We start from the raw sequence: 26,983 nt of genomic DNA, 5'->3' as shown, positions 1-26,983 counted from the left end.
CTAAGTCTTCGAGCTCCATAGGCTTCATGCGGTGTCTTCTCTTGTCATAGTCTTCAATGTGAATATCTTCATATACCACCTTTGACTTCAATGTCTTCATACATTTTTAGGGGTCATCTCTGGTAGGAAAACCGAATCAATGAGGGACTTCTACCTGTGTTATCCTGCAATTCTCACAAACACATTAGTCCCTCAACTAGGTTTGTCGTCAATACTCCAAAACCAACTAGGGGTGGCACTAGATGCACTTACAAGTACCATAAACAAAATATGCATATGGGGATTTACCGGAATTTGTTGTTCTTTGTTTCCGGCCTCATTTAACCTTGACTAGATAGGTAGTTTACATTTGCTTCACACCTTGCCATGTTAATCAACATTTAATATTGTTGAGTACCTAACAAGATCAAACTAAATAACTTGTCGTGGTGTTTCGGCAATATGCAACGGAGATGCATGTTGAGCTCCACTTAATTTGTAGGATTGTTTGTGCACTTTGCCATGCCATGCTTCATTAAACCGGACATGCATCATACTTGATTGTGCATCATGCCATGATTTTGTGGTGGTTGTTTACTATGTTGTTTGCTCCTTTCCGGTGTTGCTTCTTCGGGTTGGTTTCGATAACGTCGTGTTGTGAGGATTCGTTTGTCTACGTCCGCTTTGTCTTCTTCATGGACTCGTTCTTCTTCCTTGCGGGGTCTCAGGCAAGATGACCATACCCTCGAAATCACTTCTATCTTTGCTTGCTAGTTGCTCGCTCTATTTCTATGCCTATGTTGCGATACCTACCACTTGCTTATCATGCCACCCATATTGTTGAACCAAGCCTATAACCCACCTTGTCCTAGCAAACCGTTGTTTGGCTATGTTACCGCTTTGCTCAGCCCCTCTTAGAGCATTGTTAGTTGCAGGTGAAGATTGAAGTTTGTTCCCTGTTGGAATATGGAGATGTTGTTCCTTGTTGGAACATGTTTACTTGTTGGGATATCACTATATATCTTATTTAATTAATGCATCTATATACTTGGTAAAGGGTGGAAGGCTCGGCCTTATGCCTGGTGTTTTGTTCCACTCTTGCCGCCCTAGTTTCTGTCATATCGGTTTTATGTTCCCGGATTTTGCGTTCCTTACGCGGTTGGGTTATAATGGGAACCCCTTGACAGTTCGCCTTGAATAAAACTCCTCCAGCACATTTGTTTTACCATTTGCCACCTAGCCTTTTCTTTCCCTTGGGTAGGCCTGCCCAAGGGTCATCTTTATTAAACCCCCGGGCCAGTGCTCCTCTGAGTGTTGGTCCAAACTGAGCGATGTCCGGAGCTACCAGGGGCAACTCTGGGCTGGCCCACCTGACGTCTGGCTCATCCGGTGTGCCCTGAGAACGAGATATGTGCAGCTCCTATCGGGATTTGTCGGCACATCTGGGTGGCTTTGCTGGTCTTGTTTTACCATTGCAGAAATGTCTTGTAACCAGGATTTCGAGTCTAATCGGGTCTTCCCGCTAGAAGGAATATCCTTCGTTGACCGTGAGAGCTTGTGATGGGCTAAGTTGGGACACCCCTGCAGGGTTTTGAACTTTCGAAAGCCGTGCCCGCGGTTATGGGCAGATGGAAATTTGTTAATGTCCGGTTGTAGAAAACCTGAAGATGACCTTAATAAAAAACATCAACCGCGTGTGTAACCGTGATGGTCTCTTTCCGGCGGAGTCCGGGAAGTGAACACGGTGTTGGAGTTATGTTTGACGTAGGTTGTTCTAGGGTCACTTCTTGATCATAGTTTCTCGACCATGCTTTGCCTTCTCTTCTCGCTCTCATTTGCGTATGTTTAGCCACCATATATGCTAGTCGCTTGTTGCAGCTCCACCTCATACCTTTACCTTACCCATAAGCTTAAATAGTCTTGATCGCGAGGGTGTGAGATTGCTGAGTCCCCGTGACTCACAGATACTTCCAAAACTAGCTTGCAGGTGCCGATGAGACCGTGCAGGTGACGCAACCAAGCTCAAGGAGGAGCTCAATCGATGAAGATCTTGTCATTTGTGTTGATTCGTTTCCAGTTGATCAGTAGTGGAGCCCAGTTGGGGTCGATCGGGGATCTGTGTAGCATTTGGGGTAGTCTTCTTTTATTTTGGTTCCGTAGTCGGACCTTGTTTGTATCTGGTTGATGTAATGCTTTATTCATGTAATTGTGTGAAGTGGCGATTGTAAGCCAACTATGTATCTCTTTCCCTTATGTATTACATGGGTTGTGTGAAGATTACCTCACTTGCGACATTGCTTTCAATGCGGTTATGCCTCTAAGTCGTGCTTCGACACGTGGGAGATATAGCCGCATCGAGGGCGTTACACACGTGTTCACCACAGGACGTGGCTTGCGTTTCCTTAATTTCATTTGGTTGATAATAAACATTTTGCTCTTTAATTTGATACTAGTAAAAATTTGGATGATGGATATCTTGTGAACCATAGCTCTGTTTTCTATCTTCTTTATATATTATAATTCATAGGGAGAAGATCTTCAGAACAAGCTCAATCAGGGATACATTTGAACTAGTTTTAATTTTTACTGTTTCACTGGTTTAAAAATATATAATTTCACTCGTTCAAAAATCAATATTTTAAAATGCTGATTTCACTCATTTAAAAAAATATGTCAATTATTTAAAAAACACTTGATTAAGTCAATACATAAAAACTGCTTCCTTTAATTTCAAATTTAAAACATGTTTCACTGATTTCACTTATTTCAAATCACTGGTTTCACTAAAAAAATGGATATATTTGAACTAATTTTTGTTTAACATATTGCAGTTATCTTTGAAAGCACTTTCATAAACTAAAAATTGTTTCGCTTTATTTCATATATTTGAAATAATTAGTTTCACACATGAAAACAATCCATTTCACATATCCAAAATGTCCGATTTCACACCGAAGATGACCACCACACGACATGGCCAGCTGGCTTCATATTTTTCGTGGTCAATATCATGCGAGTTATAGCAGTCCTAGGGAATTTGTTTAGTGTTGGAGTTATCACATTTCTATTAATGAGTGTGACAATTTTTATAGGATACATACCACCTTGGGTCAGATGTCCTTTTGAAAAGCAACAGTAATTACAAAATTAGCTAGCGATCATACCAGTAGTAGGAGATGCCACAATTACTTGGCTTTGCGGTGGTTTCTCAATGGACAATATCACGTTAAATCGTTATTTGTCTCCATCATTTACTCTCCCTTATTTTTATTAGGCGCCATTCATCTTCGTCTGCTCGCGTGTGCGTGTATTCCTTGTATTCTTGAAATAAAAAAATTAATATCTCATATTGAAATCCAAATGTACAAACCTTCCACGACACATAAGATACATACTTTGCTTTCAAACCAACAATAAGTGTCATTGATTTAGTACAACTTCATATTAATTTTATACTAATTTATTTCGGGACGAAGAGAGTACATGTTATCCACCAACCACAGCTGCATCCTTTGTTTCACAGAAGAGAGTACATGTTACATGTTATCCCATTCGTAGGAAGAAGATCTTCAGAACAAGCTCAATCAAGGATACATTTGAACTAGTTTTAATTTTTACTATTTTAATGGTTTCAGAAAATATAATTTCACTCGTTCAAATATCAATATTTTAAAATGTACATTTCACTCATTAAAAAAATATTTCAAGTATTTTAAAAACACTTGATTAAGTCAATACATAAAAAATGTTTCCTTTAGTTTCAAATTTAAAACATGTTCCACTGATTTCACTTATTTCAAATCACTGGTTTCACTAAAAAAATGGATGTATTTGAACTAATTTTTTAAGTATATTTAAGTTATCTTTTAAAGCACTTTCATAAAATAAAAATTGTTTCGCTTTGTAAAGTTATATCATATATTTGAAATAATTAGTTTTACACATGAAAACAATCCATTTCACATATCCAAAATGTCCGGTTTCACACCGAAGATGATCACCACACAACATGGCGAGCTGGCTTCATATTTTTCGTGGTCCATATCATGCGAGTTATAGCAGTCGTAGGGAATTTATACAGGGTTGGAGTTATCATATTTCCATATATGATTGTGACAATTTTTATAGGATACTTACCACCTTGGGTCAGATGTCCTTTTGGAAAGCAACAATAATTACAAACTTAGCTAGCGTCATACCAGTAGTAGGAGATACCACAATTACTTGGCTTTGCAGTGGTTTCTCAATGAACAATACCACGTTAAATCATTGTTTGTCTCCATCATTTACTCCCCTTTATTTTACTAGGCACCATTCTTCTTCATCTGCGTGCATGTGCGTGTATTCCTTGTATTTTTAAAATAAAAAAAGTACTATCTCATATTGAAATGCAGATGTACAAATTTTCAACGACACATAAGATACATACTTTGCTTTCAAACCAACAATAATACTCTCCCCGTCTCAAAGTGTCACTGATTTGGTACAATTTTATACTAACTTTACAGTACTAATTTATTTTGGAACGGAAAGAGTACATGTTATTCCATCAACCACAGCTGCACCCTTCGTTTCCCTCAAGGAGAACTCCCCTGTTTTATGTTAAATGTTAGAGACCATTTCATATCCACCCGATCTCCTCCTCTGCGAAGGAAGCGATGCGGTGCCTTCGAGCCGCTGCTGCATGAACAACAACAAGGCCAGCAGCACTGCCCCGCACGGTATAACCACCTCCCACGCCATGCTGAAGAGGTCGCCACGGGGGCTCGCGTACAGGTGAGAGGAGTACATGCTCGGCTTGTAGAGATGGGCTCTGACCACATCGTACACATGAGGCGCCACACGGACCATGGTGCCCCCTATGTAGAACCATGGCGAGATCGCTCGAGCTCTGGATCCTCCCAAGGCCGCGTTCAGGATGACCTGCGGGAGGAGGAAGCCATCCAGTACCAGCCCCACGTACGACACAAGGTCCTCCCAGATCGTCGCCGGCCCTTCACCCATGCTGATCATTGACGGGTCGCCGCTCATGGCACGGGCGTTGATCCCGTGGATTATCGCGGCCAAGGCTCCTCCGAGCGCGTACAATGGTAGGCATATCCACAGCACGGTCCTCTCGGACACGGTGGATGTGCGGCGGCCTGACCACGCCAGCTGAAGAAGGCGCAGCTGCAGCACGAAGGCGATCAGCGTAGGCGCCCTCATCATGACCTCGTTCATCTCTAGCCTCCGGCTCGTGGAGTAGTAGAAGTCATAGTACTGGCTCCTCCTGCTTGGAAACAGGGCCTCAGAGTTGAGCGCGAGAGGGGCGAGATACCCCATGGTGACCACGGTGAGCATGGTGATCGATGTCGCCGCAGCCGCCTCTAGGTTCCTCTTTGTGTGGAGGATCTGCAGGATGATGAAGACGCACGACAGCGTGGTGGAGGCCAGCAGGAGGACACTCTCCATGTCCATCCTTGATACGGCCTCAAACACTTGTGAGGAGTACATCCCATAGGAGGTGAAGTCGACCTTCTCGAAGAAGAGGCGGTCGGTCTTGTCCCTGAGGCTACTGATGACCCCGGTGCCGTGCCCTTGCGCCTTGGAATCGAGGGAGGCGAACTGCACCGTTACCAGTGTCTGGCAGTCCGTGGAGCCGTTGTGCTCCTTGCAGCCGACCATGCAGAGGATGCCCCTGTTGGGATCATAAACACCTTCTGCTGAGATCTTTCTCTTCTCATAGTCAACTGAGTAGTTTAACGTATTGGTAGGGCGCACCCAGTTATCAGGTGGAGCAGTGTAGCGTATGGTGTAGCTGACATTCAGCAGACCCGGCTCTTTGTCTTCCACAGCCACTGTGTGCTGGAAGAAGGCGTCATCGGCGGCCAGCCTCTCGCTGGCGAGCATCACCGAGCCGATTGTGACTGGGTAGGCTTCTCCACTCCAGATGTCCAGCCCGTCGAAACGAAACGCAAAGTCACTGACGGTACAGTTAAAGTCAGGGAACGAGTACGACCCCGTGACCTTCTTCCCCTTGCTGATTTCCAGGTAGTGTTTCCTGGCCTCCCCGAGCACCGTGGCATTGTAGCTGTACTTCACGTCGGAGAGATTGGTAGAGCTTATTTGGTCGTCGATGCTCGACGCTGTTATCACGCCGTGGATCAGTCCAGAGCCGGCGTTGGTCGAGTTCCAGAGCATCCCTGACACGATGCTCCGCTCCCGCATCGTCCATACGGCCGGGAACCAGAAGCTCATCCCGATCCCGCATCCGTGCTCTTGCACAGCCGGAGCAGACGACGGCACCGGCAGCGCAACCCGGCACGCCTTGAAGCAGAGCATGCGCCGATCCGAGTCCCAGTGCCCGTCGGCCACGACGGCCTCCTCGCGGACCAAGGAGTGTCGGCGGCGGCGGTAGTACCGGCGCCTCTCGGTCGCCCTGGTGTCGTTGAAGAGCACAGCATATGCGCGGACGTGCACGGCCGCGCCGTCCGTGGTGCAGCGCATCTGGTTCACGCGCATCCAGGGAATCAGAGCGCCGCCGTGCTCTAGGCTGTACGAGGTCATGAGTTGTTGGGTCAGGTGGCTGCACGCAGAGTTGTCGCCCCTTAGCGCCCGGAGCGACTCCCTGGCCGGGTGCTTGGGTGGGCTGGGGCTGCAGGCCGCGCGCTCGGAGCCGTACCTGTAGTCGTCGCCCTCGGCGTACGCGCGGAGGCGGAAAGTCCCAAGGCCGGAGCCGCCCTCCAGACTGCCGGTCACGAATGGATCGGCGAGGGTGGGAGGACTGGGGACGCGGAGGCGGAGGGCGACGTCGGGGTAGTGCTTGAGGGAGCCGTCCTCTCCGCGCTCGGTGCCCGTCCCGACCATGCAGAGCTGCAGCGAGGCGGAGGAGTAGTGGCCGTCGAGGACGAAGGAGATGGGCGCAGGGAAGCTGTAATTGTCGCGGCGTCCACCGGGGCTGCGGGGACCGGTGAGGGTGAAGGTGGCGGTAAGGTGGAGGAGAGCCGGGTCTTGGGTGCGGGAGATGCCGTGTGGGAAAAAGGCGAACGAGCGGTCATTGTAGGGACCATCATCTTGAGGGGAAAACAGGCCGGCAGCGCCACCAGAAAACTGGCCGGCGGAGATCTGGAAGGAGCGGGTCAGTGAAAGGGCGTCGTCGGCGTCGGTGCGGCGGTCGTGGGCGGGCGGCAGGGATGGGCAGGCGGTGGAGTAAGAGGAAGCGGTGACGGCGGCCGAGAGGGTGGCGGTGGACGCAAGGAGAAGGAAGCACAAGCAGAGGTGGCACGTGTGCATGCTGGGATTCCTCTTCCTCCCTGGTGCCGGCGCCATTCTTGGTCGGTTGGTTGAGCTTGTTAGCCCGGCCATGGCCATGTCCATGTGTTGGTGCTTACATACCCGAGGGAGTACTAGACTAGTAGTAGAAAACTGCAGGGCTGCGATGTGGATTGTGGAATGGCCGACTTATTTGTTGGCAACTTGCATGTATCGAAGGAAAGTTGGGAGGAAATATAGAAGAAAAAATGTGCCTAGTGGAAGTTGAGAGGAAATATCGAAGAAAAAATGTGTCGAGTGGTGAGAGGCATAATGGCCAATGGGTCCACACACTTATCTTGTCCTGGTTTTTCAAAGTAAACGTCAACGGTCAGTGAACCCGGCCTTTCGTTTTCATTCAAGTTAATTGTTCGCAAAAAGAAAGATTGTCCTAGGTGAAACTTAAATTAAGGCTGACCAAGTCTCTATGCAGAAACATATCAAATTCTCTACTGTAGATAATTGTGGATTTTTTGTTCTTGAATTCAGAAAATGTTTGCATATTCGAAATATGTTTGCTAATTTGAAAAAAAAAAGTCCATCAAATTGAAAAACTGTTCACGGATGTAAATATTGATCACCAATTTGAAAATTTGTTTATGGATTTGAAAAATGTTCACGAATTTAAAAATATTCATGAATTTTAAAAATCATCACGAATTTTAAAAATGTTCCTAATTCATAAAATGCTTACAGAATTTAAATAAGAAAAATATAATAAAGGGATACAAATTAAAAGGAAAGTAAATAGAAAATAAAAAACCAGAAAAGCCAAAGAAGAATGGGAAAAAACCTTCCCAAAAGCGGAAGGAAGGTTCTTGTAGCTTACATAAACCGCAATTTGAGCTAACATTATCGCCAATGAGCCGGTCCAGGAAACAACGTAATGTTAGCGAGCAATTTTTTGTTGTCGAGAATTCGCCCTCTCTAGCCACTTTATTCAGTAATAGGCAGTTCATATCCGATTGAACAGGAACAATCAGATGAAAGTACTAGGACCTTGAACAACAGCATCTCTTGCCGCAGCATGAGCAGCTGCATTAGCGCACCTCCTAGGGGCCTGTTCGGTAATCACCCGCTCCCAGAATCTGTGGAGCGGAGAAACCACAACTCCTTCGATTTGTACAGCAGCTCCACCAACTCCGCTCCTGGAGTTGTGGAGCGGAGGGATACCGAACAGGGCGCTAGTGAACTCAAACTTGAACCCCTGAAATGTCCGATTGAACAGGAACAATCACATGAAAGTACTAGGACCTTGAACAACAGCCTCTCTTGCCGCAGCATGAGCAACTGCATTAGCGCACCTCCTAGGGGCCTGTTCGGTAATCACCCGCTCCCAGAATCTGTGGAGCGGAGAAACCACAACTCCTTCGATTTGTACAACAGCTCCACCAACTCCGCTCCTGGAGTTGTGGAGCGGAGGGATACCGAACAGGGCGCTAGTGAACTCAAACTTGAACCCTTGAAATGTCCGATTGAACAGGAACAATCACATGAAAGTACTAGGACCTTGAACAACAGCCTCTCTTGCCGCAGCATGAGCAACTGCATTAGCGCACCTCCTAGGGGCCTGTTCGGTAATCACCCGCTCCCAGAATCTGTGGAGCGGAGAAACCACAACTCCTTCGATTTGTACAGCAGCTCCACCAACTCCGCTCCTGGAGTTGTGGAGCGGAGGGATACCGAACAGGGCGCTAGTGAACTCAAACTTGAACCCCTGAAATGTCCGATTGAACAGGAACAATAACATGAAAGTACTAGGACCTTGAACAACAGCCTCTCTTGCCGCAGCATGAGCAGCTGCATTAGCGCACCTCCTAGGGGCCTGTTCGGTAATCACCCGCTCCCAGAATCTGTGGAGCGGAGAAACCACAACTCCTTCGATTTGTACAGCAGCTCCACCAACTCCGCTCCTGGAGTTGTGGAGCGGAGGGACACCGAACAGGGCGTTAGTGAACTCAAACTTGAACCCCTGAAATGTCCGATTGAACAGGAACAATCACATGAAAGTACTAGGACCTTTAACAACAGCTTCTCTTGCCGCAGCATGAGCAACTGCATTAGCGCACCTCCTAGGGGCCTGTTCGGTAATCACCCGCTCCCAGAATCTGTGGAGCGGAGAAACCACAACTCCTTCGATTTGTACAACAGCTCCACCAACTCCGCTCCTGGAGTTGTGGAGCGGAGGGATACCGAACAGGGCGCTAGTGAACTCAAACTTGAACCCCTGAAATGTCTGATTGAACAGGAACAATCACATGAAAGTACTAGGACCTTGAACAACAGCCTCTCTTGCCGCAGCATGAGCAGCTGCATTAGCGCACCTCCTAGTGAACTCAAACTTGAACCCCTGAAATGTCGACAGAAGAGTCTCTGAAAATTTGGTATCCTACATTTACTAGGTCAAGCCAAGCCAAGGCCCAACCAAGCCCACAAAGCTGACTAAGTCACAACCGAGGCTTCAGGCAAAAGAAGCCAGGCATGTCCGACATCTGCCTAAGAACTGCCCAGATTTAAGTAAAAAAACTGGCAAAACTTGTGAAATCTCACAATCCATCCATCCCTTGGTCAGATTTTGTACGGTAACGCACCAGAAGAAAAAAAAAACATACTACAAAAATGCCCAATACCACTATGAGATACATACAAGATTTGATCTGATCATTATCGACTCAAAAGCGAAACGAAAGGAGAGTCGGTGGAGATCGTTGATGCAGATCCCCACATCTGAGATTTTAGAACCTATCATCCGCGAGGATGTTCTACGTCAGACAGCCCTTCAGGAGGCCCTCGGACATTTCCTCAGAGACGGCTTCAGGGAAAGCAACTAGTTAACGAGCGCTCCTTCGGGAGCCTCGCAACGATCAGCACCACTTGGCGCGCTCTCAGCCATTTGCCACGTGTCGCGCTCCCAACGATTTTGTTTTTTTTATATTTTTTCGCACGCGTTTTCGGCCTTTTAAATGATTTCTTAGACGTTTTTTCCACCGGTCTTCCTTAGCTTTTCCATCAAAAAAATCGAGAAAATTTTTTTTGCGCAAAAAACGCTTTCTCTTTTTTTCGCGAGAGTCCCGGCCGCGCCTCTCGGAAATGAGAAAAAAGCATTTTCTGTTTTTTTTCTTTTCGCGAGAGTCACAGTTTTACTTTCGCGAGAGGCATAGTTGTGCTTTAACGAAAGTCATAGCCATGCCTCTCGAAAAAAATACATTTTCTATTTCTTTTTCTTTCGCGAGAGTCATGGTTTTCCTTTCGTGAGAGTCATGGCCATGCCTCCTCGGAAACGAAAAAAAACGTGTTTTCTCTTCTTCTTTTTTCATCCGCGAGAGTCACGGTTTTGCTTCCGCGAGAGGCACGGTTGTGATTTCGTGAGAGGCACGGGCGTGCGTCTTTCGGAAAGGGAAAAAACCCATGCTCCTGGTTCGGTCTTTTCGTCCGGGTTTTTTTCATGAAAAAAAAAAGATTCGTCAAAACCTATCAACATGAGATCTAGTTTTGAAGATATTGACACAAAGAATCCAACGGTGAAAGCGATTCGAGATGAGACGATGAATGATTAATTTTCCAATTGGTTTGATTGGTCAACATGATGGCCTAATTACTGAACCGAATCTGATCATCCTTTATGGTTTGATATTAAAAAGAAATGAAATTGTTTTAAGCTTTCGCAGTTTCAAAGATATGGTGGAGTCCTTTGTTCCAGAATGGTACCAAAAATTATTTTAGTGCAGTTGAAAAATAAACAAACAAATTATCGTCCTCTAATCAGTTTAGGGGTCGGCTAAGTGCAGCCTAGAGGAGGATAACCGAATTTATCCTCCCTTACGATTAGATACAGGATCGGTTAGAGTTTTGCTAATGTGGGGACTTTTGGTTGAGCAACAGGTTTATAAAGAGAACCAGGAGTAAAACGGGAAGAAGAATCTACAAGTAATCTTTCTAACTAGCAAGGTCGGAACATGGGCATATTGTTGATCTCAACGCAGAAACAAAGAACGTAAAACAAAACTGGATCAGACTTTCCTGATTCCACGCGGCCTGTAAAGAGTGTGCATACCTTGTTGGGGTGGTCAAAGAGAAATAGAGACCTAGTTTAGAGATCAATCGCAAGTTGTTGTTCTTTCATGGTGAAAAGTAAGTGGCTTTATTTTTTTTTCCGAGAGAAATTTCCACATGGGCGGCACGACGACGCCGCCCTGGTCGCGGCTGCCCATTAGTGGTCGTTGTAGCGAGCAGGCCATTGTACGAGTTTTGAAAATGTAGTCTATATCAAAGTAATGCATTAACTCTGCACTGGTTGTTAAAAAAACTCTGCACTGCTTGTAGAATACTATGGAGAACGGGCCGCCATACCAGTGCGATGAATTTACATTTTTCAAAGTTGATTTTTTAAACATGCAAACATTTTTTTAAAGTGAACACTTTTTAAATGTGAATATGTTTTGAAATTGCAATGTTTTTTTGGAAAAAGCAAAAAAATTTGAAATTTTGAACCATTGTTTCAAGACACTGACATTTTCTAACATTCGCAAATACTTTTTGACTTTGTGAACAAATTTTTAAACTAGAACATTTCTGGAAATTTTGAACAAAATTTTAAAATCTCAAAAAAATAGAAACTCCCAAACATTTTTTCACATGCAAAGAAAAACTGAAAATTGGAGCACTTTTAGAATATTTAATGATTTTATAAAAACATGAAAATTTTGAATTTATGTAAAATTATGACAAATGCAAACATTTTTTGAATTGTTTGAACATTTATTTGTAAAAGTCAACATTTTTTAAAATTCAAATACAATTTAAATTCCATACGAATAATAGAAAAACTGAAAATTTGAAACAGATTCAGAACCGTTCCCAAAACTGGATGGCTTGTACTGTCTAATATGTCAATATTATTGCCCATATTGTGAAGCTTCCAGAATTTCCTGCTACGAGCGTCCAATAGCAATTGCGGTCCTTTACATTGCATTTTGCGTCAAGATGCCCACGTTCCGCAACCGCATCTCATCGATTCTGCCTCTTGCGGAATTAAATCAATGCTTTCACAATAAGTAAATCGGTGCCTCTTGCGTGTTTTTTTCGTTCTCCGAGAGGCACGGTGGTGTCTCTCTCGAAAGCAAATCCGTGCCTCTCGTAGTCTAAAGAAAAACGAGTTCTTTCCTTCTGTGAGTGGCATGGTCGTGTGTATCACATAAGCAAATCCATGCCTCCACGAGAAATTCCTGCCTCTCACGGATGGAAAAAATGTGTTTTTTCTTTTCCGAAAGGCACGACCGTTGCTCTCGTGAAAACGAATCCGTGCCTCCATGAGAAGTAAATGTGTGTCTCTTGTGAAGGAAAAAAGTTTTTTTTTCTCTTTTGCGAGAGACACGGCCGCATAAGCAATTATGCACGTGCCTCCACGAAAAGTAAATTTGTGCCTTACGAAAGGGGGAAAAAAGAACATGCATCAAAAAAATTGGAAAAAGATTTTTGGTCCAAAACCTAAGAAAAACAGAAAGACTTCCGAAAAGCCGAAAAAACAAAAAAATGTATTTAAAAGCCGAGAACGCATGCAAAAAGATAAAAATTAAAACAAAATTCGGAAAGAACGCCCATCGCGCGACACGTGGTGGCGGCTGAGAGTTCACCAAGTGGCGTAGCCCAGCCCAAGTGACCCTTGCGGGGGCATTCGAAGGAGTACTCCTTGATTAGTTGCTCTCCCCGTGCGAAAGGCGGAGAGCGACTAGGTACCGCTCATAGCGACACCTACATGAGCGTCACCTGCAGCACTAGCTAAACGAAACTGGTCCAATTAGTTCCAAGCATCCACAGGAAAAACAAACATGTCTGCACATATGAGTTTTTTTATTCGTTTGATTTTCTAAATATGTTAGTAAAGTTTAAATCATTTGAAATACCTACTTCCCAGAACTTAGAACTACTTTTAACAAAATCTTGGAGTTTAAAAAGATTAACACACTGGAAAAAATTTCTAGAGTAATTTCAGCAATATGTTTATAGCATTCAAAACAATGTGTGACATTTACAAATATTGGCGCATTTCATAAAACCTATACATGACATTTAAGAAAAAGATTTATACAATGAAAACAAATCGTGTAATTCAACAAACCGGATACAGAAAATTGTTACAAGTTCAAAATATATTTTTGATATTTTACTGAAAAGTGTTTGCACACTGTAAAAATTGTTCCGTATCATTCAGAAAATGTTTCGATAGGGATTCCTAAGACTTTTAACATATATCAAAAATAATCAAAATCTTTTTGAAAGAATATTCATCATGTATTTAAAAAATTTATTAAAAAATGTTTTGGATGTATACAAAAAATATAAAATGTATATCAAAAGAATAGACATCAAAATATATGTTTGAAAATAATGTTGAACATATATTTAAAAAAATTAAACGTGTAAAAAATGTTCTTGGTATATATGATCAATGCACAGTGCCTACGAAAAATGTGGACATGTGCTGAGAAAAAAGGAAACATAAGGAGAAAAGATGATCAAAACCGAGAAAAATTATAAAAGAAACCAAATAAAATAAATAAAAATAAAGGAGCAAAAACAAAAAAACTTGAAGAAACCATGCAAAACATGAAAACCCCAATAAAACCCCATAGATTAAATTAGCAAAACCCAAAAAAGGCCACAAAGAAAATTAAAAAAAGACTGTAAAAAGGTGAATACCACACTAATCCAACAAGTACACAACAAAGAAGAATAAGAAAAAATAGACGAACAACAGCGATCGATCGAGGTAGCGCCTTCTGGTTCGCTTGCCATGAAGAGAAGAACTGGTCTGGCCGGATAACGACTCATAGAAAAACCCTTCTGGCGAGACATATGAAATATTTGTATGAGCGATACTTAGCCCTGGTGAAAATGGTGACATTTTGTCTCAACAAATAGGGACTACATATTCCAGTGTCCTATGCGTGGAAGAGAGCAAGCAGGCAACATTATCAAGCCAGGCCTAGTTAGGTTGATGTAGAATTTCTTTTTTGTACCATTTTTTCCGCCTTTCAAATATTTCCCAGTTCTTTTGTTCTTGTTTGTGCACTTTTCATTTATTTTAATTTCATTTTTTGGTTTATATTTATACATTTGCTATCAAGCTTTTTTTCCGATGTGTTTTGTATACACAAACCTTTTTAATAATCCAGGACGAACATTTTCACACTAGCCGATAAATAATTTTCCCAATGTGCGATCAACTTTTTGTACAAGCGCAATGAAATTTATTTTAATTTGTGATTACTGATTTTTTAATACACAACTAAAGTTTTAAATACATATAGAAATTTTAAATACTAATTAACATTGGGGAAATAATAAGTTAATCGAGGAAAGTTGTTATTCCTTTAAAAAAATTAAAATCTTGATGTGGCACTAGAGATAATATGAAAAAAGCTTGTATGGCAATCATTTATGCTCTTGTTGCAAAGAATGTGAAACAGTTAGACACTCATTCTTTTAGTTTGGGTGGCTAGAGCTATTTGGTGCATTATTGAAAAAAGTTACTACGGTTAGTTGTTGTCCTACAAACTTGTCGCAATGTATTTCTTGGTTGTTTGCTTTCCTGCATGTTTGGGGATATGGACTACTCGAAACAAAATCACTTTTTAGGGCGTGTGAGGTGAACGCTAGTTGTGATTATCCTTACAGTTTGCTTGTTTTCGTTATACTGGACGGGTTTGTTGAAGGAGGAGAACAATGCAGTGTTCCAGGAGGGAGTTCACCGTTCACGCAATCATGTAGGAAGCGACCATGTTGGCACGCCATACGTCACCTAAGGGTGCTGATCCTGGTGCCTTGTGGATTGTTGATTCATGAGCTTGCCGAACGATGGGTGTATTACCTAGAAGTTGTTTTTCTTTTCAACAAATGGTTAATTTGATTGCCTCAAGATGGAACATCAAGAAGATACAAACACGATTAGCATACACTAGTTATCAACCCGTGCATTCGCACGGGCTAGTTTATAAAAAAATATTAAGTATATCTTTTTCTTAAATTTGATAAAAAAATATATAATTTCATTTGAGTACATATAACTAATCTCTAGTATATCAGTACCACCACCACTGGTTACCAGCTCGTCAGAATTTTAAGAATATAAAATTTTCATTTACGAATAGTCTAAATTTGAATATACGACCAGAAATGGCAACATATTACAAAAATATTATTGTTCATAAACGTGAATTTTTCTATATTGCCGAGATAAAGAATATTACAATATTTTAGACATATTACAAAAAGATAATTGTTTGTAAACGTGCATTTTTCTACATTGCCTAGATAAATATGATTACAATATTTTAGACATATTAGATTGAACACAGCGAAGCATAGAAGAATAAACATGAGATCTCTAGAAATATAAGACCATCTTGAAAATAATTTAACAACCATATGTTCCTATATACCTCGCGCTAAGATTGTGGCTAGTTGGTCTACCAGGCTTGCTATAAGAAAAAGTAGTCAAAATGGCATATAGAGTGTTGACTTCTACCACAAATGCATGCCTACATGTTCCAACCCAACTAAGAACAGCTTCACCACGAAAATGGGCATTTAACTTTTAGTGTACCCAACTATCTATTGAAATACAATGGGGTTTCTTATGCAAAAAAAAATGATATGAAATCTCAGCGACCATCTTATATTTTCCACCAAAGCAACCATGCTCTCCATATCTTCGTTCTCGGGATCGGCAACTAATCTAAGTGTTGATTATTGAATTCAGTACAGTTTTATAACACCAAAGAACATGTACTTGGCATCTAGAATTAAGATGAAGATACAACGTAGTGTGTGCTCATGTAGATGAAAACAAAATCCATAAAGATTGATGATGTGAATGTCGTACTGAAAACTTATTTATTAACTCTAGGGGATATAGCACTCATTTTTTTATGCATCGTTCAGACTAAAAGAGACATGGCATTTCCATTTGCTTAGATATTGTGTGTTCTGAAAAGGAAAGAGAAATATATCAACAATAAGCAGTTTACAATTTATCTACAAATTATGTAATGGAACCGGCATGATAAAAACGCCACTGTATCTTTCTTTGAACTTTATTACAACATGTAACACATGGAGCAGTTATCTCCAGAGAAGGGAGCCAGAACTTTTAGTACTTAATAATTAAGAATATGGTAATGGCAACATGGCACATCAGATTCTTGGAACCTATAAACATGAATACCCACACAATATAATTCTATTGAAGTAGTGGCCAGAACTTTGTAGTACTTAATAATTAAGAATACGTTAATGTCAACATGGCACATCAGATTCTTGGAACCTATAAACATTAATACGCCCCCTCGGCACTATGCAAATGTGTACATACATCATGTGAGACACAGTATACACTTGAAGATGATGTATAGCACTTGATGGCTCCTCCTCGCCGCGGCGCACCTTCAAGTATGATCTGGCCCGTCGCGCGCGGGTTGTGCGTAGCAGATTCTGCAGGGGCAACCTATAAAATCTAGAAAATATTATTTGGAAGTGTTGCTATATTAAGTATTTGGAAAATAAAAAGATCATAATATGGTTTTCACATTTATTGTTTAGATCAATAGTAGTTATGGACAATATTGTAAAACATGCTCTAAATAAATCTGAATGTAACTTGCTGTATAACCCTAAGAGTTTATTCTTGATGGCTTGATCTGTTGCACGATACAGTGGAGCTGCTAGGAGTGGGCCAGCAATTAGGTCCTCCAGATCATGTAAAATTCATAGGGAAGTTCTTTGTACCTATTTAGGGCTTTACTTTAACCACTGAGCTGGAACATGAAGGATGTAATAGGAGAAAAATATATCAGTATAAGCATCCATAGCACGACACCCGATTCAATCATATAGTGTTATAGCTTTATATATAACTAAGCAAATTTAATCCATACTACATTCATGTCTTGCTAAAAAATAAACTAACCATATATTGAGCAGATACTTTGTTATAAACTTTTGTCTGTATGTTTGAGCAGATACTTCGGTTCCTTTATTAGGGAAAAAACTACCCAGAGTCCAAAAATATGCTTACAATCTATAAGAAATAAGGTCCAGCTTTGCAATATATTTGGTTTTATACAGATTAGGTTAAATGAACTACATGAGACATCATCACATATACCACCAAATTGTTCCCAGATGGCAAATATAGGAGTACATTAAAGCACATGGATTAGTACGTTGATAGATAAATATGTATTAAACCCTCCAAAGAACTGTCAGTACACCACACCATGCACTGCATTGATGCATTAGCCAAAATTAAAGCATCACTTAATTTTGGCAGGAGAAAAATAGGTCAGCATGCGTGGCTGATGCAGACAGTTTATGTAATGAACTAAACAAACCTGATCTTGTATCTTATTTCCCACCTAGTTAGAAATTAGTATATCACATAAGCACAAAAATAAACTAACCGCACCGACAGATTACTCTACTGATAGATTTCTCAATAAATACTCCAGTGATGGATTGCAAGATATATCTTCACTTCATGGGTGCATGTATATTCTAAATATTGTTCCACTAGTAGAAAAAGGGTCTTCTGTCCCGGTTGGTAAGGGTCTTTTGTCCCGGTTTTGTGAACCGGGACTAAAGGGTTGTTACTAATGCCCTGGCCCTTTAGTCCCGGTTCAATCAGGAACCGGGACTAAAGGCCCTCCACGTGGCCGCTGGCTAGAGCTCCACCAGCTCCACCTTTAGTCCCGGTTGTAACATCAACCAGGACTAAAGGTAATTTTTTTTAATTTTTTTCTCGATTTTCAAATTTCTGAATTATTTTATAATTTAATCTCTAATCACCCACCCCTCATCACTGCTCAATTTAGCCTCTAATCTCTAATCACCCCTCATCATTCCAAATCATCTAACTTTCCGACCGGTCACCCATCCCTCTCACTACTCCAGCCCGAGCACGCTTAACTTTCGGGTTCTATTCTCCTTCGTTTCCAAGTCTGCACTTGTTGTTTTCCTGACAATAGTAAGATGCCAATCCTATTAGCCCTCAGGAGTTTAGCTTGAGCATGAAGTCACACATTTCACTGTTTGAGTTTGAAACTATTATTGTACAAAACAATAATTATTTAGTAACACTAATATTTCTTGAATAAATAGTTTGACCACAGTTTGACCAGATTTGACCAAAATTCAAAAAAACTGAAACAATTATTTAGTAACACTAATATTTCTTGAATAAATAGTTTGACCATTGTTAGACCACAATTTGACCAGATTTGACAAAAATTCAAAAAAACTAAAATAATTATTTAGTAACACTAATATTCTTGAATAATTATTTAATAACACTAATACTTCTTGAATAAGTAGTTTGACCATAGTTTGACCAGATTTAACGAAAATACAAAAAAAACTGAAATTTGAGCATAACTTTTTTCCTTTTAGAATTTGAGGATTCTAAAAATTTGCAAACAGGCCGTAGGCTATCAAAATTGAAAGCGGATTTTCGTTCTGAACATTTTGATATATTATACCTTTTTTTCCGACATCGTATGCAAAAGTTATAGCCGTTTTATATTTTCCCTACATTTTTTGCAAAACATGTCCAAATTTAAGTTTTTTAATTTTCCTAACTAGTAGATGTAGTAATATAACTACCTCTCGAAGGATTTTATTTTTTGAATTTTTTATCATTTTCTTTTGATTTTTCAAAACAAAAAAGGTGATCCGGGGGGGTAGAGTTTGAAAATGGGACCTTTAGTCCCGGTTTGAGACACAAACCGGGACTAAAGGGCATCGCACCCTTTAGTCCCGGTTTGTGTCTCAAACCGGGACTAAAGGTCTAATCTTTAGTCCCGGTTTGAGACACAAACCCGGACTAAAGGGCATCGCACCCTTTAGTCTCGGTTCGTGACTCAAACCGGGACTAAAGGGCTCAGGTGAACCGGGACTAATGCCTTAGCCGCACGAACCGGGACCAATGCTCACATTAGTCCCAGTTCGTGATTGAACCGGGACTAATGTGAATATTGCCCCGTGACCAAAGCCCTGTTTTCTACTAGTGTTCCTTCCAGAAGCTACTCAAGAGCACACCCTTGATCTGTGCTAGACCTATATATTACATTGGATACATATGGGAGAAAGATCATTGACCGTGGACGTGAGGGATTTCTGTAAAGGTGAAATAACCGATTAAGCTACATAATATTACACGATTAGTGTTTACCTAAAGAGCCAGTGTGCATACATATTAGCCTCCTCTAGTTGTTTATATGAACTCTACATGCACAACCGAGTACTTTGATGATACTAATTCACTTAGCAGCATGGTCTTATTTGGTCCTTCGGACATCAAGATTACGCTGCATGAGAACAGGCTGACGACCTCCAGCGTTGATGACACCGAATGGCGATTCATAAATCTGGAAAGAAAAAATCTTTAGGGTGGGAAATGAGAGATCATGGTGTTAAATATTACCGTATTAGAGAAGGAAAACAATACAAATTTCTAGATGTAATTATGTATCATGAAATTTACTTTTTATTGTAACGTGATGCAAATCCTTTTTTCTAACGCATGATGGTTGCATCTCAGCAGATCTACCTAGGCTATTCTACAATTTGAGCCGATATAACTTGGCTATGTAACTTCAGATTCAAATCTAAACCGCCAATAGCAAGAAAAAGAAAAGTTCAAAGGTGTAGAGATAGTCAAATTTACCTGCTATGGGGGACAGAGAATCGCATGTGAAGAGAACCTATCAGTGGGGAAACAATGTGACAGATCGGAGCGATGGAATCCCAAGGATTTGAGATGAGGCAGCGATTAGTGGAGAGCCACGATTGCAGCACCGGATTGAGGTGATCATCAAGACAAATATGTTATGTTGTGTTGGCTTGCGGCGGGGAGACAAGACGAAGGATGATGGAAGTAGATAGATAAAAGCGAGAGGGCGGCAGCAGCGAGTTCAATCCATGGGAGCAGTCTTACGGAGGGAGACATGGGGCGTCGATGTGAGATTGAGGGTGTGCGCAAATCTACCGGCCCAAAGTGATTTACATGCGTCTAGCCCGACACCTTCAACACGGCCGACGGCGGTGCCCAGGCCTACGATGCTGCCGCTCGCCACATCCACGGCAGACAGGCCAAGGTAAACTTCCCCGACACTCGCAGGGCGAACTGCAGAAGCAGAGCCGCGCCAACACCGCAACGTCCCCGTGCGCCTGCGAAGACGGCAACGTACTCTGCCGGTGCCTTATGCGGCAGCGCAGGCACGGGTGGAACAGCAGGCCGTGATGTCCAAGCGGCCTGAACCGATGGCCTATTTGAACATGGATGCATTCCTTGTTCTATGACGTGGTGTTTCTCAAAAAAAAGTTATATGACGTGTGTTAACATGAATACTTATATTCATTTAAAAAAACCATGGATGCTTATTGGAAAAGGAGTCTTTCTTTAATCTTGATCGTTATAACTTGTACCCACGTGATGGATGGCTAGTGTTATTTTTTCTCTATAACGTGATTTTTTTTCGAAGTTCTATAACGTGATTTTCATATGTGTAGACTGCGTCATGTTTTTTTAGCCCGTGGGGCTATAGATACATAGAGAGATGGGAGTTTTAAAACGTGATTTCTATATGTGTAGACTACGTCATGTTCTTTTAGCCCGTTGCAAGATAGAAAAGATAGGAATTTTTTTCACCTCAAAGAGAAAAAAGATAGGAGTTTTTTCTCTCTAGGATTTTATAGGTTGATCTACACCGTTATAATTTGATCCCACCAGATTAACTGTTCCTAATTACTAATTAACGTGGTAATTTCTTGGAAGTCTGTAATTAGTATAGGTATAGGTATAGATATAGATATAGATATAGATAGATCTGGCCTCTACATAGTTCAGATGCACACAACCAACAGAAAAACACAAACAAAAAGACGTCAGCAAATAGCAAATTCATCTAAGACCAAAGCTATGCGTAGGCGAGGGGAAAAACCCACAAAACGATCAGATACGCGATTAGCATACTATGACAATGACCATATCCGTACCAGTCATCTCATGACACCACATGGAGGACAAAATTCTGTTGTTGGTTGTTGGTGTTTGCAAAGTGTGTGGTGCCTTGTTGGGCCTTTTGCATGTAATGCTGACTACTTCCTCTGTCCTATAATGTAAGACATTTTTTTACAGATTCTAGCTTGATGACGATGTTTCAATGTTATCACCTTTTTGTTCGGTGATAAGTGCTTCGATGGTGATCACATGTAGCAGCTTCCTGATAATGCTCCAACTCGCTCTTTTTTTTTCTCATTTTCTCCCTACTTCTGGTTCGTGTTTAGTTGTAAAATGGAAACTGGTGTATTCTTGTTGAGCAATTAATTGAAAGGGGATGCCAATTTAAAAACAGTAGTTAACATTTTAAAATAAATAACCAATATGTTTCAAATACATGAAAAATATGCAATAAATATTTTTTTCCAAATACATACCGGTCTCATTAACGGTATGCAAATATGCATAAATAACCAATATGTTTCAATATTTTTTTCAATCCATGGGAGCAGTCGTACGGAGGGAGACTTGGGACGTCGATGTGAGATTGAGGGTGTGCGCTAATCTACCGGCCCAAAGTGATTTACATGCGTCTAGCCCGACACCTTCAACACGGCCGACGGCGGCGCCCAGGCCTACGATGCTGCCGCTCGCCACATCCACGGCAGACAGGCCAAGGTAAACTTCCCCGACACTCGCAGGGTGAACTGCAGAAGCAGAGCCGCGCCAACACCGCAACGTCCCCGTGCGCCTGGGAAGACGGCGACGTACTCTGCCGGTGCCTTATGCGGCAGCGCAGGCACGGGTGGAACAGCAGGCCGTAATGTCCAAGCGGCCTGAACCGATGGCCTATTTGAACATGGATGCATTCCTTGTTCTATGACGTGGTGTTTCTCAAAAAAAAGTTATATGACGTGTGTTAACATGAATACTTATATTCATTTAAAAAAACCATGGATGCTTATTGGAAAAGGAGTCTTTCTTTAATCTTGATCGTTATAACTTGTACCCACGTGATGGATGGCTAGTGTTATTTTTTCTCTATAACGTGATTTTTTTTTCGAAGTTCTATAACGTGATTTTCATATGTGTAGACTGCGTCATGTTTTTTTAGCCCGTGGGGCTATAGATACATAGAGAGATGGGAGTTTTAAAACGTGATTTCTATATGTGTAGACTACGTCATGTTCTTTTAGCCCGTTGCAAGATAGAAAAGATAGGAATTTTTTTCACCTCAAAGAGAAAAAAGATAGGAGTTTTTTCTCTCTAGGATTTTATAGGTTGATCTACACTGTTATAATTTGATCCCACCAGATTAACTGTTCCTAATTACTAATTAACGTGGTAATTTCTTGGAAGTCTGTAATTAGTATAGGTATAGGTATAGATATAGATATAGATATAGATAGATCTGGCCTCTACATAGTTCAGATGCACACAACCAACAGAAAAACACACACAAAAAGACGTCAGCAAATAGCAAATTCATCTAAGACCAAAGCTATGCGTAGGCGAGGGGAAAAACCCACAAAACGATCAGATACGCGATTAGCATACTATGACAATGACCATATCCGTACCAGTCATCTCATGACACCACATGGAGGACAAAATTCTGTTGTTGGTTGTTGGTGTTTGCAAAGTGTGTGGTGCCTTGTTGGGCCTTTTGCATGTAATGCTGACTACTTCCTCTGTCCTATAATGTAAGACATTTTTTTACATATTCTAGCTTGATGACGATGTTTCAATGTTATCACCTTTTTGTTCGGTGATAAGTGCTTCGATGGTGATCACATGTAGCAGCTTCCTGATAATGCTCCAACTCGCTCTTTTTTTTTCTCATTTTCTCCCTACCTCTGGTTCGTGTTTAGTTGTAAAATGGAAACTGGTGTATTCTTGTTGAGCAATTAATTGAAAGGGGATGCCAATTTAAAAACAGTAGTTAACATTTTAAAATAAATAACCAATATGTTTCAAATACATGAAAAATATGCAATAAATATTTTTTTCCAAATACATACCGGTCTCATTAACGGTATGCAAATATGCATAAATAACCAATATGTTTCAATATTTTTTTCAATCCATGGGAGCAGTCGTACGGAGGGAGACTTGGGACGTCGATGTGAGATTGAGGGTGTGCGCTAATCTACCGGCCCAAAGTGATTTACATGCGTCTAGCCTGACACCTTCAACACGGCCGACGGCGGCGCCCAGGCCTACGATGCTGCCGCTCGCCACATCCACGGCAGACAGGCCAAGGTAAACTTCCCCGACACTCGCAGGGTGAACTGCAGAAGCAGAGCCGCGCCAACACCGCAACGTCCCCGTGCGCCTGCGAAGACGGCGACGTACTCTACCGGTGCCTTATGCGGCAGCGCAGGCACGGGTGGAACAGCAGGCCGTGATGTCCAAGCGGCCTGAACCGATGGCCTATTTGAACATGGATGCATTCCTTGTTCTATGACATGGTGTTTCTCAAAAAAAAATATATAACGTGTGTTAACATGAATACTTATATTCGTTTAAAAAAACCATGGATGCTTATTGGAGAAGGAGTCTTTCTTTAATCTTGATCGTTATAACTTGTACCCACGTGATGGATGGCTAGTGTTATTTTTTCTCTATAACGTGATTTCCATATGTGTAGACTGCGTCATGTTTTTTTAGCCCGTGGGGCTATAGATACATAGAGAGATGGGAGTTTTGAAACATGATTTCTATATGTGTAGACTACGTCATGTTCTTTTAGCCCGTTGCAAGATAGAAAAGATAGGATTTTTTTTCACCTCAAAGAGAAAAAAGATAGGAGTTTTTTCTCTCTAGGATTTTAGAGGTTGATCTACACCGTTATAATTTGATCCCACCAGATTAACGGTTCCTAATTACTGATTAACGTGGTAATTTCTTGGAAGTCTGTAATTAGTATAGGTATAGGTATAGGTATAGGTATAGTTATAGATATAGATAGATCTGACCTCTACATAGCTCAGATGCACACAACCAACAGAAAAACACACACAAAAAGACGTCAGCAAATAGCAAATTCATATAAGACCAAAGCTATGCGTAGGCGAGGGAAAAAACTCACAAAACGATCAGATACGCGATTAGCATACTATGACAATGACCATATCCGTACCAGTCATCTCATGACACCACATGGAGGACAAAATTCTGTTGTTGGTTGTTGGTGTTTGCAAAGTGTGTGGTGCCTTGTTGGGCCTTTTGCATGTAGAGCTGACTACTTCCTCCGTCCCATAATGTAAGACATTTTTTTACAGATTCTAGCTTGATGACGATGTTTCAATGTTATCACCTTTTTGTTCGGTGATAAGTGCTTCGATGGCGATCACATGTAGCAGCTTCCTGATAATGCTCCAACTCGCTCTTTTTTTCTCATTTTCTCCCTACTTTTGGTTCGTGTTTAGTTGTAAAATGGAAACTGGTGTATTCTTGTTGAGCAATTAATTGAAAGGGGATGCCAATTTAAAAACAGTAGTTAACATTTTAAAATAAATAACCAATATGTTTCAAATACATGAAAAATATGCAACAAATACTTTTTCCAAATACGTAGCGATCATTTTCCCAAATTCGTGATGAAAGTTTTTCATACACACGAACATGAACAGTTTTATATTTTCTGTATTTTTTTGATGTTTTTCTAAATTGAACTTAACAATTTTTCAATCTGTGAAATAAAAATTCGGCTGCTGGTATGGAGCGCATTCGTAGGAGCACGCGAGAGGTTGGACGTAGGCGCTGTGCTCCGTGCTTGCCTAGAAGAATATGGCCCGACCAATATACTACAGTACTAGCAAGGAAACGAGCTCGAAATTTTGTTCACTAGTAGTACATAGTAGGAACCAGACCACACGTACCGCGGCGGGCACAGAGCTGGCCACCGGCAACGCGTTGACGCGCAGACGAGTCGTGAACCGACGGCGGTGGCGGCGCCATCCCGCAACGACTTCCATGCCGGGCTGGATACCACGTAAGATCATTCTTTTCCCATCCAATGTGCGTGCCAATTCTGCACCACACACCAATCGCTTGCATAAAAGCACGCTCCGTCGATCCAGTCCCATACCACATCACGATATTCACAATCCACCAAGTCACAGCCCATGATCATGGTGCACCGTGCTACGATCATCGCGCTCGTTGCGCTGATCTGCTGCCTCCTGGCCGGCGGCGGGGCGCGCGCGCAGCCGTTCGACTACCCGGCGGCGGGGCTCTCCACGACCTGGGCCAACACGGAGGCCGCCCTGCCGCACCACGTCGTCTACACCGACGGCTCCGTGGCGCGCGCCGCCCTGCTGCGTCTCAACCCGGCCGGCCTCGGCCCCTCCTACGCCTTCGGCTTCTTCTGCACCGCCAGTCAACCACGCGGCAACGGCCCCGCGGCCCCGTGCACGGAGTTCCTTCTCGGCGTCGCCGTCGTGTACTGCAACAGCGGCGCGGGCATGACGTTCGTCACGGCCGGCGTCCCGCAGGTCGTCTGGTCGGCCAACCGCGGCAGCCCCGTCCGGGAGGGCGCCGCGGCCGAGCTCACGCCGGAGGGCGACCTCGTGCTCAGGTCCAGTAACGGCGCGGTCGTGTGGTCGGCCGGCACCAAGGGCCGGTCCGTCGCCGGGGCGCGCATCGGCAGCGACGGCAACCTGGTGCTGTTCGACGGGCGCAACGCCACGGTGTGGCAGTCGTTCGACCACCCCACGAACGCGCTCCTCGTCGGGCAGTCGCTGAAGCACGGGGCGCGGCTCACCGCCAACGCGTCGACCGCGGACTGGCGCGATGGCAGGCTCTACCTCGCCGTCGACGACGATGGACTGAATGCCTACGTCAACGCCACGCCGCCGCAGCGCTACTACCACCTCGGCCTCAGCGAGACCGCACCCGGCGCCTACGCGACGTACACCAACGGCAGTCTCACGGTTTCCGCTCGTCCTGGTGCGCCACCGCTGGCCGCCATCCAGCTGCCCACCGTCGGGGCAGGCACGGTGCAGTACATGCGGCTGGAGCACGACGGCCACCTCCGGATCTACGAGTGGCGCTCGGGCTGGGCGCCGGTGTACGACGTGCTCAAGTTCTGCGACATGTATGTACAAATTCCATTATAGAAAAAAATGGACATAAATCTTGTCTCCATTCTCTCTGTATTGATCACCTCATGCCAGATGGATGGTGACTTAGCTTGTGCCGAACCCAATAATGTCTATAATCCTAGAAACACCTCTAAAACTATGTTGGTTTCTGCCTTGGCTTAATAAAGTTGGGGCCGAGGAAACCCCTATGTTTAAAAAAAAACACCTCTAAAACTATGACGTTATACTATTGTATCTGGTACTAGTGCACACATACAGAATCAACAATAAAAATAACTATCCACTTTAGCTATATATAAGTCGTCTGAATTTTAAATTTAGATCAATCAATTTTCTAACCGTTGATTCTTTTGTCAAGATTTGTGTTGTTTTGTTTCTTTGGTTGCTAAGGTTGATTTTTGACTTGTCCCTATTTGGGGTAAGTCAAACTTTTCTTATGCTGCATTTTTTATTTGCCCCTGTTTGGGGTAAGTCAATATTTTCTTAGAGCATCACCAACAGGCCCCCAAAAAATGCCTTACGCGCTAAAACTTTAGCGCACGCGTGTGCA

General features: G+C 42.6%; 2 protein-coding genes and 1 pseudogene across 2 annotated transcripts; 2 read left to right on the top strand and 1 right to left on the bottom strand.

Annotated features, from left to right (window-relative positions):
* Positions 1-4,362: 4,362 nt before the first annotated feature.
* On the bottom strand, positions 4,363-7,428 carry LOC125510163 (uncharacterized). Its single transcript, XM_048675264.2, has one exon. The coding sequence runs from the start codon at positions 7,333-7,335 to the stop codon at positions 4,582-4,584; it is 2,754 nt and encodes a 917-aa protein (XP_048531221.2). The 5' UTR covers positions 7,336-7,428; the 3' UTR covers positions 4,363-4,581.
* Positions 7,429-10,804: 3,376 nt separating this feature from the next.
* LOC125549734 (small nucleolar RNA Z102/R77) lies at positions 10,805-10,888 on the top strand (annotated as a pseudogene).
* Positions 10,889-25,316: 14,428 nt separating this feature from the next.
* LOC125549382 (epidermis-specific secreted glycoprotein EP1-like) lies at positions 25,317-26,668 on the top strand. Its single transcript, XM_048712812.2, has one exon. It carries the CDS (start codon positions 25,456-25,458, stop codon positions 26,446-26,448), a length of 993 nt encoding a protein of 330 aa, XP_048568769.1. The 5' UTR covers positions 25,317-25,455; the 3' UTR covers positions 26,449-26,668.
* Positions 26,669-26,983: the final 315 nt, after the last annotated feature.

This window comes from Triticum urartu, chromosome 3A (genome assembly GCF_056163025.1).
Source record: "Triticum urartu cultivar PI428250 chromosome 3A, HENAU_Tu73, whole genome shotgun sequence".
Lineage (NCBI taxonomy): Eukaryota > Viridiplantae > Streptophyta > Magnoliopsida > Poales > Poaceae > Triticum > Triticum urartu.
Note: the sequence above shows the minus strand (reverse complement) of the source record. Positions and strands in the feature narration are given on the sequence as shown.

Excerpts from the sequence above, each read along its gene's own strand:
- LOC125510163 (XM_048675264.2), bottom strand. The coding sequence starts at position 7,335 with ATGGACATGGCCATGGCCGGGCTAACAAGCTCAACCAACCGACCAAGA.
- LOC125549382 (XM_048712812.2), top strand. The coding sequence starts at position 25,456 with ATGATCATGGTGCACCGTGCTACGATCATCGCGCTCGTTGCGCTGATC.